Source organism: Manis pentadactyla, chromosome 6 (assembly GCF_030020395.1).
Source record: "Manis pentadactyla isolate mManPen7 chromosome 6, mManPen7.hap1, whole genome shotgun sequence".
NCBI classification, from domain to species: domain Eukaryota; kingdom Metazoa; phylum Chordata; class Mammalia; order Pholidota; family Manidae; genus Manis; species Manis pentadactyla.
Genome location: NC_080024.1, coordinates 103,632,245 through 103,646,044, shown reverse-complemented (window position 1 = coordinate 103,646,044; position 13,800 = coordinate 103,632,245). Strand labels below are relative to the sequence as shown.

The following is a 13,800-nucleotide window of genomic DNA, read 5'->3' as shown; positions in this document are numbered from 1 at the left end:
GCCCTCACAAAAAAAAAAAAAAAAAAAAAGTACACACTTCCAATTGTAAAATAAATAAGTAACCGGGATGTAATGTATAGCATAAGGAATATAGTCAAAATATTGTAACAACTTGGTATGGTGATAGCTGCTACCTAGAATTATCATGTATATAAATGTTGAATCAGTGTGTTGTACACCTGAAACTAATGTAATGTAATACTGTGTGTCAACTACCCTTCAATAAAAAATAATTATCTACAAAACAAAAACAAAAACAAAAAAAACAAAAAAAAAAGTTATTAACAATAACACAAAGTATGAAATGAAAGTTAACTACCAAGAGGTTCTTTTACTATACATAAAGTGGTATCACTTAAAGGTACTGATACATGCTACAGCATGGATGTTCCTTGATAGCATTATGCTAAGTGAAAAAAGCAATCACAAAATCATATCCTCCAAGAGTCCCTTTATCTTCAATGTGTAACAGATAGCAAGTAAACAAGCTATTTCCTAGGGCTAGATGTTTGGAGGAAATGAATATACTAAAAAAAATTCCATTGAATGTTACATTTTTAAATAATGAATTGAATGGTATGTAAATTTTATCTTAAAGATGATTTTTTTTTAAGAACTAAAAAATTAAAAATAAGACAGAAAAGAGAAAAAGGAGGACAAAGAACAGGAAGGACTAACAACAAAAAAATCAAGGTGACAAACTCAACCACATCGATAATCACATTAACCGTCCGTATGTTTAAAACACCTCCATTGTATCAGAGATTGTATCAAATTGGATAAAAAAGTAAGAACTAACTATATGCCTTCATGAGATAAAATTTAAACATATAAACATAAATACATTAAAAATAAAAGGATAGAGTATTTATCTTTCTAGAACTAATCCCAAGAAAAGTTGGTGCAGATATATAAATATCGGATAGACAGATTTCAGAGCAAAGAATGTTACCGAGGATAAAAAAAAGTTACTTCATAATGGTAAAGGAGTAAATTAAGACATAAAAATCCTAAGAACACAAATAGATTAAAAAACATAGCATTAAGACACATGAAGGAAAAATCATTTGCCATATTCCAACACTGATTCCTGATAAAAATTCTCAGCAAACCAGAAATCCAGAAAACAAACCCTACCTACAAAGGACATCTTCCAAAACCCTGCAACATCTTATGTAAGGTATCCATCCCCCTAAGAACAGGAATAAGACAAAAAGTGTCCACTCTCATTATTTCTCTTCCACATTGTAGTGGAGGTTCTAGCAGGGGGACAGATACAGTGGAGGAGGTGAGAGCACTCAGGATGGAAAGGAAGCTAACGGTCTTTTATTCACCAACAACATGATTTCTATGTAGAAATTTTGAAGGAATCTACAAAAAAGCTATTAGAAATAACAAGTTAGTAAGTTAAGTTTGATAAAATATCAATAAAAACAAACTATATTTCTTTATAATCAGGAACTAACAAGTGAAAATTTAAATTTAAAAAAAATTTGCAATACTATCAAAAAATGTAAAACAATAACAGGTAAATCTGACAAAAGCTGTGTTATCTAAAACAGCACACTGAAACTATAATACTTCTAAAAGAAATCAAAGGGACAGATATGCTGTGTTCAGAGGTTGGAAGATTTACTGACATAATGTAAAGATATGAATTCTCTCAAAACGGATCTACAGATTCAAGGCATTTCCAATCAAAATCTCAGCAGGGTTTTTGTAGACATTCACAAGCTGGTTCTAAAATTTATATGGAAATGCAAAGGACCTAAAATTACTAAGACAACACTGAAAAAGAACAAAGTTGGAAGACTGACAACATATGTTTTCAAGACTTACTATAAAGCTCTGGCAATAAAAACATGACTGGTATAAGGATAGATAGACTGGTGTAACAAAGAGAGTCTGGAAATAGGCACATTTATGGGTAACTGATTTTCAGCAAAGGTTCAAAGGCAATTCAGTAGAGAAAAGATAGTCTTTTCAAAAAATAGTGCTGAGAAAATTAGCTATCCATTTAAAAGAAAAAAAAGATACAAATTCCAATTCCTACTTCATACCACATTTAAAATTAACTGAAAATGGATCAGAGACTTAAACATAAATCCTAAATATATAAGACTTCAAGACAAAATCATAGGAGAATATCTGTGACCTTGAGTCAGGCAAAGACTTCTTACCAAAAGCATTATCCATAAAAGAAACAACTGATAGATTTGCAAATCATATATTTGATAATTATATCTACAATATATAAAGACCCCTCAGTACTCAACAGCAATAAAATAACCAAATTTTTAAATGAACCAAAGACTTTAACAGTCATTTCAGGTAAGATACATACTTGAAAAATAATCACATAAGAAGATGGTCATCATGATTAGTCTTTTGGGACATGCAAATTAAAAGCACAATGAGTTATCACTACACATATATTAGAACAGGCAAAATTAAAAGATTAACCATACTGAGTGATGGCAAAGATGGAGACAAGTGGAACTCTCATACACTGCCAGTGGGAATGTACCAGTGGTACCACATTGGAAAACAGTTTAGCAGTTTCTTAACTAGTTAAACATACACTAACCATATGAACCAGCCATTCCTGTCCTAGATATTTTTCTAAGAAAAATGAAAGCATATGTCCAAACAGTCTTGTACATGAATGGCCATAGCACTTTATCTCTAAGAGCCTCAAATTGGAAACCCAAATGCCCATCTATAATTCAAAGGATAAACAAATTGTGGCACTTACATATAATGGAATATTGTTTGGCAATAAAGAGGAATTAATTGTTAATATATGCAATACAAATACACACCAAAATAATTATGCTGTGTCAATGAGGCCAGACCAAAAAAGAACATACTATATGATTCCATTTATATAAAATTCTGAAAAATGTAAACAAATTTATAGTGACATTAAGTAAATCAGTAGGTGTCTAGGGAAGGGCTGATGGTAAGGGAAGGGATTTTGAAGGAGCACAGGGCAACTTTTGGGAAGAACAGATATTTCATTACTTTGATTATGATGATGCTTCACAGGTACATAAACATTAAAATGTACCAAATTGTACACTTTTAGTATGTGCAGTTAATAGTATAATTTTACTTCAGTAAAGCTTTTTAGATAAAGAGGGGTAGGGAAATATAAGCAGTCCCCTCTTATCCAGTTTCATTTTCCAAGCTTTCAGTTACCGTGGTCTGGAAGTAGATGATCCTCCTTTTGATGTATCATCAAAAGGTCAATCAACAGTAGCCTAACACTATGCGACAGTACCTGAGTCATTCACCTCACTTCATCTCATCATGGGACAATTTGCCATTTCACATAATTACAAGGAGGTGGGCGAGCTCAGCACAGTAAGATATGTTCAGAGACAGACCCTATCATATAACTTTATTACAGTATATTATTGTTAACTGTCTATTTTATTACTAGTTATTAATGTTAATCTCTCACTCTGCCTAATTTATAAATTAAGCTTTATCACATCTGTGATTCAGGCATAAATGTGGGGAGGTCTGGGAGGGTCTTGGACCGTATCCCCCACAGATAAGAGAGATGACTATACAGTGAGGCAATGGAGTCCCTATTTTAGACAGGTAGACAGTGAAAGGCCCCTTGCTATGACATGGTGGCATGGTGGCATGGCACCACAGAGCTCTCACGTGAGGGAGCAAGCACTGCAGGACCAGGGGCAGGGCTCCCGGCAGAAAAGGGGCAGCAAACACAAAGGTTCTGAGCTAGAAACCTGCCAGCAAACAGGCCAATCTGACTGAGGCCGAGTGGAAGAGGGCTACAAATAGAGGTGAGGTTATGGAGTAGTGGTTGGGACACAAGTTCTGTAGGGCCCTGCTGGCCAGTGTGACATCTGGCTTTTACTCTACATGAGACTGTAGTCACCACAAGGTTATGTGCAGAGAGGTGGCACAAGCTAGCTGACATTTCTGAGAGTCGCTCTGGGTCCTACATGAGCATGCCCTGTAGAGGAGGCAGAACAAAAGCAAGGCCGAAGGAGACGGCAACAGCCCACCTGAGGGATGGCTGTGACCTCATGGGTAAGAGCAGGAGGCTGTAAAAAATGGCAAGACACTGGATGCATTTTGAAGGAAGAGGTGATGAGAGTTTGCTGGTTGGCTAGGTATTCGACTTGCAAAAAAGAGAGGAGTCAGGGTGACTCCAAATTTTTAGCTTAAGGAGCTGGAAGAACAGAGGAGAGACTGACCCAGGAACAGCAGCCCGCTAACAGGAATTTCCCTCTCAATTTTTTCCTCCTTTGATTCATGTTGTATGTTGCTATGGATTCCATCTGCCCAAACCATCACTATGATTGCATTAGAACCGGGTGTAAGAATCTGTATTGATTTTCCATCACCTTTAACTATCTAGAAGAGGTGAAGTACTTCTTCCTACTTTTTCTAAAATAAAGAGACCAATGGATGTCTGGTTTGGGATAGAGACAGCAGGTGAAACAGAAGATAAATGTGGGGAGCTACTAACACTAGAGTAGCTAAAATGGCCCCTCCTCATGACCTTTTTGGTGGGGAAGGAGATGTGGCTGAAAGCTACCCAAACATCATGGGTCTTTATCCACAGTAAGTCCAAAATTCCTGAGAATATTAGGGGGTGGAATAATTATGATGAAAAAGAAAGCATATCTTATATTTACATATTATCTATCACACATGATATCATATAGCTACATGATCTCATGTAGAGTAAAAGTAAGCACACATGATATCATTATAGCTGCTAGATACATTCTATACATAATTTAAATCCCTTCAAAGGCTCCACACCGATGTCAGGATAAAGTCCAAGTCCCCCTAATAAGGCCTATAAAAGTCTTCCTAATCCAACTCCCACTCACCTCTCCAGTCTTGCCTCTTCTTCCCCATGCTTCTCCATTACTGAACCACACATCTTAACACTAGCGCTTTGTGAATGCACTTCTTTCTGACTAGAATACCCTTCCCTCCTCTACATCTACCTGGCTAATGCCTACTCATCCTTGGGCCCTCATGCTTACACTGCTCAAGGAACATTCTCTCTATATCTGGGTTAGGAGATCCCTTCACAAAAATCTTGCCTCTCCTCATCCAAGTACTTCTCACACTCTATTACATCATCTACTTACTTAAGTTCCACCTAGACTTAAATTCACAAAGGTAGAGTTCATGTCTTTTTTTTTTTAAGGTATCATTGATATACAATCTTATGCTCAGGTTTCACATGAGCAACATTGTGGTTACTACATTCCCCTCTATTATCAAGTCCCCCACTACATACCCCATTACACTGTCCATCAGCATAGTAAAGTGCTATAGAGTCACTACTTGTCTTCTCTGTGCTATACTGCCCTCCCTGTGCCCCCCCCATATTATGTGTACTAATCATGATGCCCCTGAATCCCATTATCCCACCCTCCCCAGTCCCTTTCCCTTTGGTAACCGTTAGTTCATTCTTGGGTTCTGTGAGTCTGCTGCTGTTTTGTTCCTTCAGTTTTTTTGTCTTTTTATTATACTCCACATATGAGTGAAATCATTTGGAGTACATGTCTGCCTAACTTTCCAACATACCTCAACCTTAGGTACTCATCATATAAATGTTGCCCAAGAAACATTTACTTAATGAACAATGTTAAGTTTAGGGTATTTAGGAATACATTATTTAAAGAGAAAATGATTTACAACATGGTTAAGTCAGAGGAAATGACAAGACATCCAGAGAGTGAAGTTCTGTACAGTTGGAAAAGTGAAACTCAAAGTTGGGTTGAGAAGGGTGGGCTAAGGATACTGAAAATATATAAGATAGGGTGAATGCAGAGACTGAGAAGAACACTGAGCGAAGGGCTGATATTTGGATAAAGGAAGGATAAGAAACAAGTAAAAAAGGCATGAAGGAATCACTAGAAATCTAAGAAGAACTAGCTAGCACAATAATAGATAGAAGATAAAAAAGACCATTTAAGAATGAAAAGAGGAGCATGTTAAACGCTAAAGTCAAAGAAGATCAAGAGGGTCAGTTGCTCTGCTAGCCACAGGGGCCGTGACTCTTTTACTCACGCAGGACCTGATACTGTGTCTAGCACACATGAAGAATTAACAAATATTTGTTGAATGAGGGCATAAATTACCAGAATCTCACTTTTTAGAAAATTAACTGATGAATTAGAATGAGCCTAAATTTTATCTGCTCAGGACTCTTGCCCTTGAATACTTATTAGCCAGCACTTATTTTACTTTTAAAATTTAGATAGAACTTCTGCCTAATCCTTTAATTTAGTTAGTTGTAGTGCATTAAAAAAAGAAAATCACTTGTCTGTCCTAACCCTTAGTTTAGATTTCTTGTGACTCTTACTTTATCACTTAAACAGGAAGTATTAGTACAAGGGATAAAATAGCAGTGATAAAAGAACTATTCATGCCTCAAGTCCTAATTAGTATTCACATAAGCTGTTTTCAAATTACATCATCTACTCTGGCCCTGGAACCCTAACTTATAAAAACTACAGTGTAGCTGAACAGACCAGATCATCCTCTCTAGGAAGTCATTAGACAAACCTGAAATCAACCTACAGAAATTTCCAACATAATAAATCATTTCCATATAAAGTACATATGAGAATATTCACGAAACAATGATTGTGGCACAGATTATTAAGTCCAAGAAGTTTACTGATGAAAAGAAGGAACCTAAATAAATACCAGGTTCAAGAGAACACAGTCATCTGAAGATGAGATATACCTTCAAACATTTCAAGACAGAAGAAGAGATAACAAGAGAGAAATATTATGACTACTTGAGACAATGTGTGTATGTATGGAAGGCAGTAAGTATGAGCTTAAAGAGAAGAGATATGGATGTGAAGGAAGTGTGGTACATGTGCTTTGGTGAAGACGAGACCTAATAAAAGCACTGACACCGATGGACTCCACATCTTGGCAAGCCAATGTATAGTCTTCAACAATAAACAGGAGGGAGATCAGAGAAATTACAACAGGGAATGATGTTTGGAATGAATATGCCTGGGGATAAAGACAAGAGAAGAGAGAGAGCGAATATGAGTGGTGCCTGGAGATTAAACACACTTTACATGTTACAGTAATTATGACAGACTGTGCCAGCATTCTAAGAAAAGACTAAAAAGTATATATACACTTTTTCTGTTAACTCATGTAATGAAAATGAGCCTTTGAGTAAAAAATGTTTGACCTAATCAAGAGTGAACAAACAATAGGCAATCACTTAGTTGGCCTAATAACTTACCTGGTCATATCCATAAGGCCTCTGCTGTGGTGGCTGTGGTGGCCCAGGCTGTGCTGGCCTGTAACCCCCATACTGCTGACCTTGCCCTTGTGGGTAATTAGGGTACTGTGGTCCTGGAGCACCCTGGGAAGGACCTGCAAAGTAATTAACACAGATAAAAGCCAGATAAGAACCTAAGTCCCTAAGAAACCTGAAAAAGGTTTACAACTAGATGTTATTATATTTTTACACCTGAACTAAAAAGGACAGTTTGGTGTCTTGATTTTCTCAAATGCTCTTTGAAATAGAATCACAAGTTTATAATAACAGTGAAAAATATACCACTGTGTACCAGATGCTTTGATTCAGTACTGTGCTGTCCATTAGTTTTTAAAAATTTCTATGTCAAATGAATAAAGAGCCTCAGGAATTGTAAAGAAGGGTTAACTCCAAGACATTAAGAAAATTCAACCATACCCCTAATTTGAAAGTTAACCAGTATAAGAGGCAAAAGGAAAAGCAAGAAGTAGATTCAAATTAAAATAATGAAAGAATTTCTAAATCAAGTTTGGAAAACAATATTTTCAGCTGCATGACTCTAGATTTATGCTTGTAATCACCAAAAGAATCACAAAGAATAGCTTTACATGTAAATTCTAAATTTATATTTCCAATCACTAAAAATGGTTTATCACAAACTTACAACAATATTTGCAAACAGAAACTAAAGGAGACTTGAAAAGCCACTTGCATATGAAAAAATTGAATTGAAACTTATACTGTGGACTAATCACTTTTAGTACTTAACCCATGAAAACAAGTGATTTCAAACTTCAGAGATGACAAGGGACTAATCTGGCTTGCCAAACAACTATGTCTATTTCATAAATTCTACTACTGTCTATTGTAAACAATGCTTTATAAAGCATAAGCTGAAAGCTTTAACACTTAGATGTTCTCTATCACAGCCACTTGAAACCAGGCACAAAAAACAGATGGCAGACAAAAGTGTCAAAAGAGAACAATAAATTTCAAACTTAAAGAAATTCCATCAGTCAAAGGACATCATCAACAAAACAAAAAGGCATCCTACAGTATGGAAGAATATATTTGTAAATGACATATCCGACAAGGGGTTAACATCCAAAATATATAAAGAACTTACATGCCTCAACACCCAAAAAGCAAATAACTCAATTAACAAATGGGCAGAGGATATGAAGAGACAGTTCTCCAAAGAAGAAATTCAGATGGCCAACAGACACATGAAAAGATGCTCCACATCGCTAATCATCAGGGAAATGCAAATTAAAACCACAATGAGATATCACCTCACACCAGTAAGGATGGCCAGCATTGAAAAGACAAAGAACAACAAATGTTGGTGAGGATGTGGAGAAAGGGGAACCCTCCTACACTGCTGGTGGGAATGTAAGCTGGTTCAGCCATTGTGGAAAGCAATATAGAGGTTCCCCAAAAAACTAAGAACAGAAATACCATTTGATTCCAGAATCCCACTCCTTGGAATATACCCAAAGAATACAACTTCTCAGATTCAAAAAGACATATGCACCCCTATGTTCATCGCAGCACTTTTTACAATAGCCAAGATATGGAAGCAACCTAAGTGTCCATCTGTAGAAGAATGGATAAAGAAGATGTGGTACATATACACAATGGAATATTATTCAGCCATAATAAAGAAACAAATCCTACCATTTGCAACAACATGGATGGAGCTGGAGGACATTATGCTCAGTGAAATAAGCCAGGTGGAGAAAGACAAATGCCAAATGATTTCCCTCATTTGTGGAGTATGACAATGAGGCAAAACTGAAGGAACAAAATGGCAGCAGACTCACAGACTCCAAGAAGGAACTAGTGGTTACCAAAGGGGAGGGGTGTGCGAGGGCGGGTAAGGAGGGAGGGAGAAGGGGACTGAGGGGAATTATGTTTAGTACACATGATGTGGGGGATCACGGGGAGAACAGTGTAGCACAGAGAAGGGACATAGTGGATCTCTGGCAACTTGCTGCACTGATGGACAGTGACTGCATTGGGGTATGAGTGGGGACTTGATAATATGGGTAAATGTAGTAACCACATTGTTTTTTCATGTGAAACCTTCATAAGAGTGTATATCAATCATACCTTAATAAAAAAATTTAAATTCCATCAGTGTATTATTTCATTTAATTATTACACATTCAAATATTAAAACTCCAAATTTTTTATTCGAAGAAAGTCTGACAATGGAAGTCAATGGGTAAGCAAAACAGGAACTTTTTTTTAGAACTCCCAATATCTAACAAAGCAGTATTTAACTACTTAAATCAAAAATATTAAATTTCTTATACATCTCTGAAAATAATACTTCTCTTAAATCAATGAATTTACCTGATTTAGCCATATTACATCTGTTTTCACGCAAACACAGTAAAACCAGAATACTCTATTTATTCAAAGTAGAAATATTCAATGGTCATGAAATGGAAACGCCACTGAGAAGAGCAAGAAAATCCCTTTGTAAAAACAAGAAACCCATGGAATATTTATTTCAAAAGTCTTATCTGGAATTAGGGAACCAGAACTTAACATTTTTGGGAAAATGCCTGACTACCAAAGCTGAGTGAATTTCAATGCATATGTTGAAAGCACAAGAGAATTTCAGCCTGATCCTGGTTCTTAGATTTGCTATCACAGGTAGAAAGAAGTGCCCACAGTAACCGAAGAGTTTAAACCAATGAATAAAAATAATATGACATTATTTATGTAAAAAAGAGACCATGTTAGTAAGAGCTGATGTCAGATTAATAAGCAGCTACTTCTCTTTCACTAGCACCATATTAAGACAGGGACCATGGGTTTGGGCAGATCAAGGTGAGGACCTCTGGAAAAAAAGCAACACGAGATAATTACAGACAGAACAATGTAACAATGTGCAAAGAAGTCCCTACTGAAACTCTGTGTTAAGCATTATGTAAAGTCAGAGTCACATTGATTCTCTAGAGTAAAGATACCAGACTAGGAACACAGACATTCTTCAGTGAAATCAGTTATAGCTCAAAAGGCCAGGAGCACCTTGGCCTGGAATGTTTGAGTGTTCTGCAGATAAAGAGAAGTATCTCAGCATAACCCATGACTTCATTGTATCAATCAGATCATGACACTGTAAAATTTACCTTAGCCTGCTAAAAGGCCCAGCTTATTTTTAACTGTACCTATATGCTGAGTTCTTTCTCTGATCCTGATCAAGTAATCTGCAACCTAGGCAAAAGACTAATTTGATACGCAAGCCCAGCTATAAACGTCCCAAAAAGTTAAGAAGTTAAGATTCTTAACAGACTCTTTAGCAAACAAGGCAACAGCCCAGCCCACCTTGAGGGCAGGGCTGGCAGTCTTAACTGATATGCTCCCAGAGGGAAACTGCTATCCTGAGAAAAATCAGAACAGCAAATTTCTTCTACTCATCAAAAATGAGCACTCTACAAGTCTGCACCCCTAGCCCTTTACTCATTCCTGAAAATCTTCAACCATCTAGACAGTGCACCACCACGGACTCTCTTGTCCCCTCCTGGTGTGAGCCAGGAGCTCTGTCCTCTCACTTTATCTCTAAATAAAAGCCTCTACCTTGCTCTCCTACCTTGAGTGTTTGTGAAGTTCATTCTTCAGCTCAGTGTACAAGAACCCTGGTATCAGTATTTTCCTATATGTAAAGTAGTTACAGTATCCTGAAATTTAACTTAGATATCAGATCTTTATCATTCCCCTTACCTAATAAAATTATTTAGAGTCAGATTTCCAGCAAGTAGGTTATTATAGTGAATATATAATAAGAAAATATGGCTCCACCTTCCCCAAACTCTCTTAAGATACGTAACTGCAACAAATACACCCTTATGGAGGTGTATATTGCTATTTAACTAGAGAATGACAAAAAAAATCTTCTCTATGCATTCCAAATAGATCTCATTTGTAATCTAAATATCAGTATTATTTTTCATAGTAACAGTTAACAGTTTTAGAAACAAATTTGCTAAGCGGATTATGTAGATATGGTTACTAATCACCAAATTCATCCATTTTCCAAAAACATACAAAGGTACTAGCTTGTCATGAATGCCAATTAGGGTTAAAAATTCATTTAAGAAATCCCTTTAAATGACTACATACCTTACCCCTAGTCAATGAACCATCTCTAGTTTACGTTTCTTTTAAAATGAATTACTAATTTATCTAAGAACATTTAAAATAAATATTCCAGTAAAAACCTGAACTAAAATTGTTAATTTTCAAAAACAACAGTTCTTAGAAAAATAGACAGTAGGTGTCCACATTTCACAAGTGACCGTCCTCTCGTGCTGACAAAAGCGAAGGGCAGAAGCGCCTTACCGTAGCCCTGCGGCTGCCCTGCATACTGCTGCCCTGCATACTGCTGCGGCGCGTACCCCTGCTGGGGAGGTGGGCCTTGGTAAGCATCCTGCTGTTGGCCGTACTGTGAATTTCCTACAGGGTAATTGGAGAAAAGGAAAAAAAAAAAAGCTGAAAAGTTTGCTTAATTAACTTTTTTCCTCTAAGATGCATAGCCAACAACACAAGAACAAAATGAAATGCTGTATCGATTTTTAAAAGTTAACAAAACAAAGAAAAAACTCAAACCAAACAGAAGGATTTCGGCCAAACAAACTGCAGTTAAAGCCAATTTTGCAAGGTTGAACTGCAGCATTTTCAGCGTCTCTGCCATACGAGTATTACATTTACTGGAACATCACAGTCATAAGATCATGACTATGCTAAATAAAATAAAAAAGACAAAATTAAAGACAGCTACAAGAGCACATACTAGCTACACAAGATCAGCAAGCTGTTTCCTAAAGGCACTATACTTATATGTAAAATTATACATACGTAAACACACACAAGAAAAAAAATTGGATCGATGGATTTATGTTCAAATAGAAAATTTCCACTGAGGAAAAGATTATTTTTAAATGTTTTAGTCTTTTTATGGTTGTTAGAAATGGCAAGTCACGGTTACACATTTTAACTATTTGTAAGGAAATTATTTTAATTGTTCTGGACTCCCTGTAACTTTCAAGACAGCCAGCAACTAGTATTCTACAAGAGCTTTGCATGGATAGAAGTTGTCTTATGCAAGAATTATCGTTCCTGTAGAAGGGGATATATATGTGTATGTGCGTGAAGGTATATAGATACCTCCTTCGTAGTAATGTTGTGAGGAATCCTCATAAGGCCTATCGTAGCCTTGTTCAGGATACGACGGTTGCTGATAACCGTAATCATTATGACCTACATCAATTCGACAAGAGACAGGAAGAAACGTTAATGGCCACTGAGTGAAAACCCTAAATATATTTAAACTTTCAGATAAAATTGAAAAAAAGAAAAAGAAATGGAAATACATAAAAAATAATTTCAACTGCATTAGCCAATATTTACCAATGTGATTGCTTTCATATTGAAATAACGTGCAAAATTTTTTAAGCAAAAAACAGTAGTTTTAGAAACATTACACTTAGTCTTAACTGATAATCTTCAACAGGAGGGAAAAATAACCTTCATCTTTCATTTTTTTAAAAAAGAGAAAATGAAAGCATTTAGGCCTTTCACATGTAAATAACTTCAATTAAATTAGAATCAACAAAGGAAGCAATTATCATATTTTGTCAAACACCTGTTCTGCTGATCGCCAATTCCACAGCATATGCTAAAACAATGCAAAATATAAAAGCGCTCCATAAGTTTTTTCCCTGAAAGAAACTGAAATTTTTCACATCCTATTTACTTGCATAAAGTAAATGCATCTTATATAGTATTTTCAGATGCAAAAATATACTGTTTAATGTTGCCATTCTAGAAGCCTTTATAAAGTATTTGTAGAGTATCATAAACGTACGTGTTCATAAAATTAATATTGCATTAAGTGCTAGAATAGATCTTTAGTTTTAAGGCTCAATAAATTTCACCTGTAAGATGACTGGACTTTAATGAAAATCAATAGTCCTTTTAACTAAGTTGTACTAAGAAAATGCAAGAGATAATGTTTCAGGTAGCTAAAATCTGAACTAAATTTTAGAAGAATGTCTAATTTAGAATGAATATAGTTATGAATAAATCTTATACTCAGTGCTCTAGTATTCCAATATTCCCAAACCACTTCATCAATATCCACATTAAGGGTTGACAAACTATGGCTTGCATTATAAATACAGCCAGTAGCCTGTGAGAACACAGTTATGCCCATTCACATTTTCTGTAGCTGTTTTCATGGTACAAGAGTTCAGTAGCTGAGACTAAGACTATATATATATATATATGGCCTGGAAAAACTGAAATATTTCTTCTCTGACCCTTTACAGAGAAAAATCTGCCAACTCTTAATCTACATATTTACAGGCATAAATATCTGAACACTGTAAGAAAATATTCAATGTTGTTTAAAAAAATTGCTATAAAAAGAATAGTCTTTGTAAATGTCAGATAAAAATATTACACACCTATGCAAAAATGATACATTTAAATTT

At 35.7% G+C, this 13,800-nt stretch overlaps 1 protein-coding gene across 2 annotated transcripts in view; it reads right to left on the bottom strand.

The window, feature by feature from the left end:
* Positions 1-13,800, bottom strand: part of SS18 (SS18 subunit of BAF chromatin remodeling complex) — a 102,303-nt gene that overhangs the window by 15,171 nt on the left and 73,332 nt on the right. The window contains exons 8-10 of one of the 2 annotated variants that reach the window (XM_036914258.2): positions 12,473-12,565; positions 11,648-11,761; positions 7,277-7,410 (exon numbers count right to left, since the gene is read on the bottom strand). In XM_036914258.2, the coding sequence (XP_036770153.1) occupies positions 7,277-7,410; positions 11,648-11,761; positions 12,473-12,565 (341 nt within the window). The remainder of the gene's footprint in view (positions 1-7,276; positions 7,411-11,647; positions 11,762-12,472; positions 12,566-13,800) is intronic. The other variant, XM_036914259.2, reaches the window with a different exon arrangement.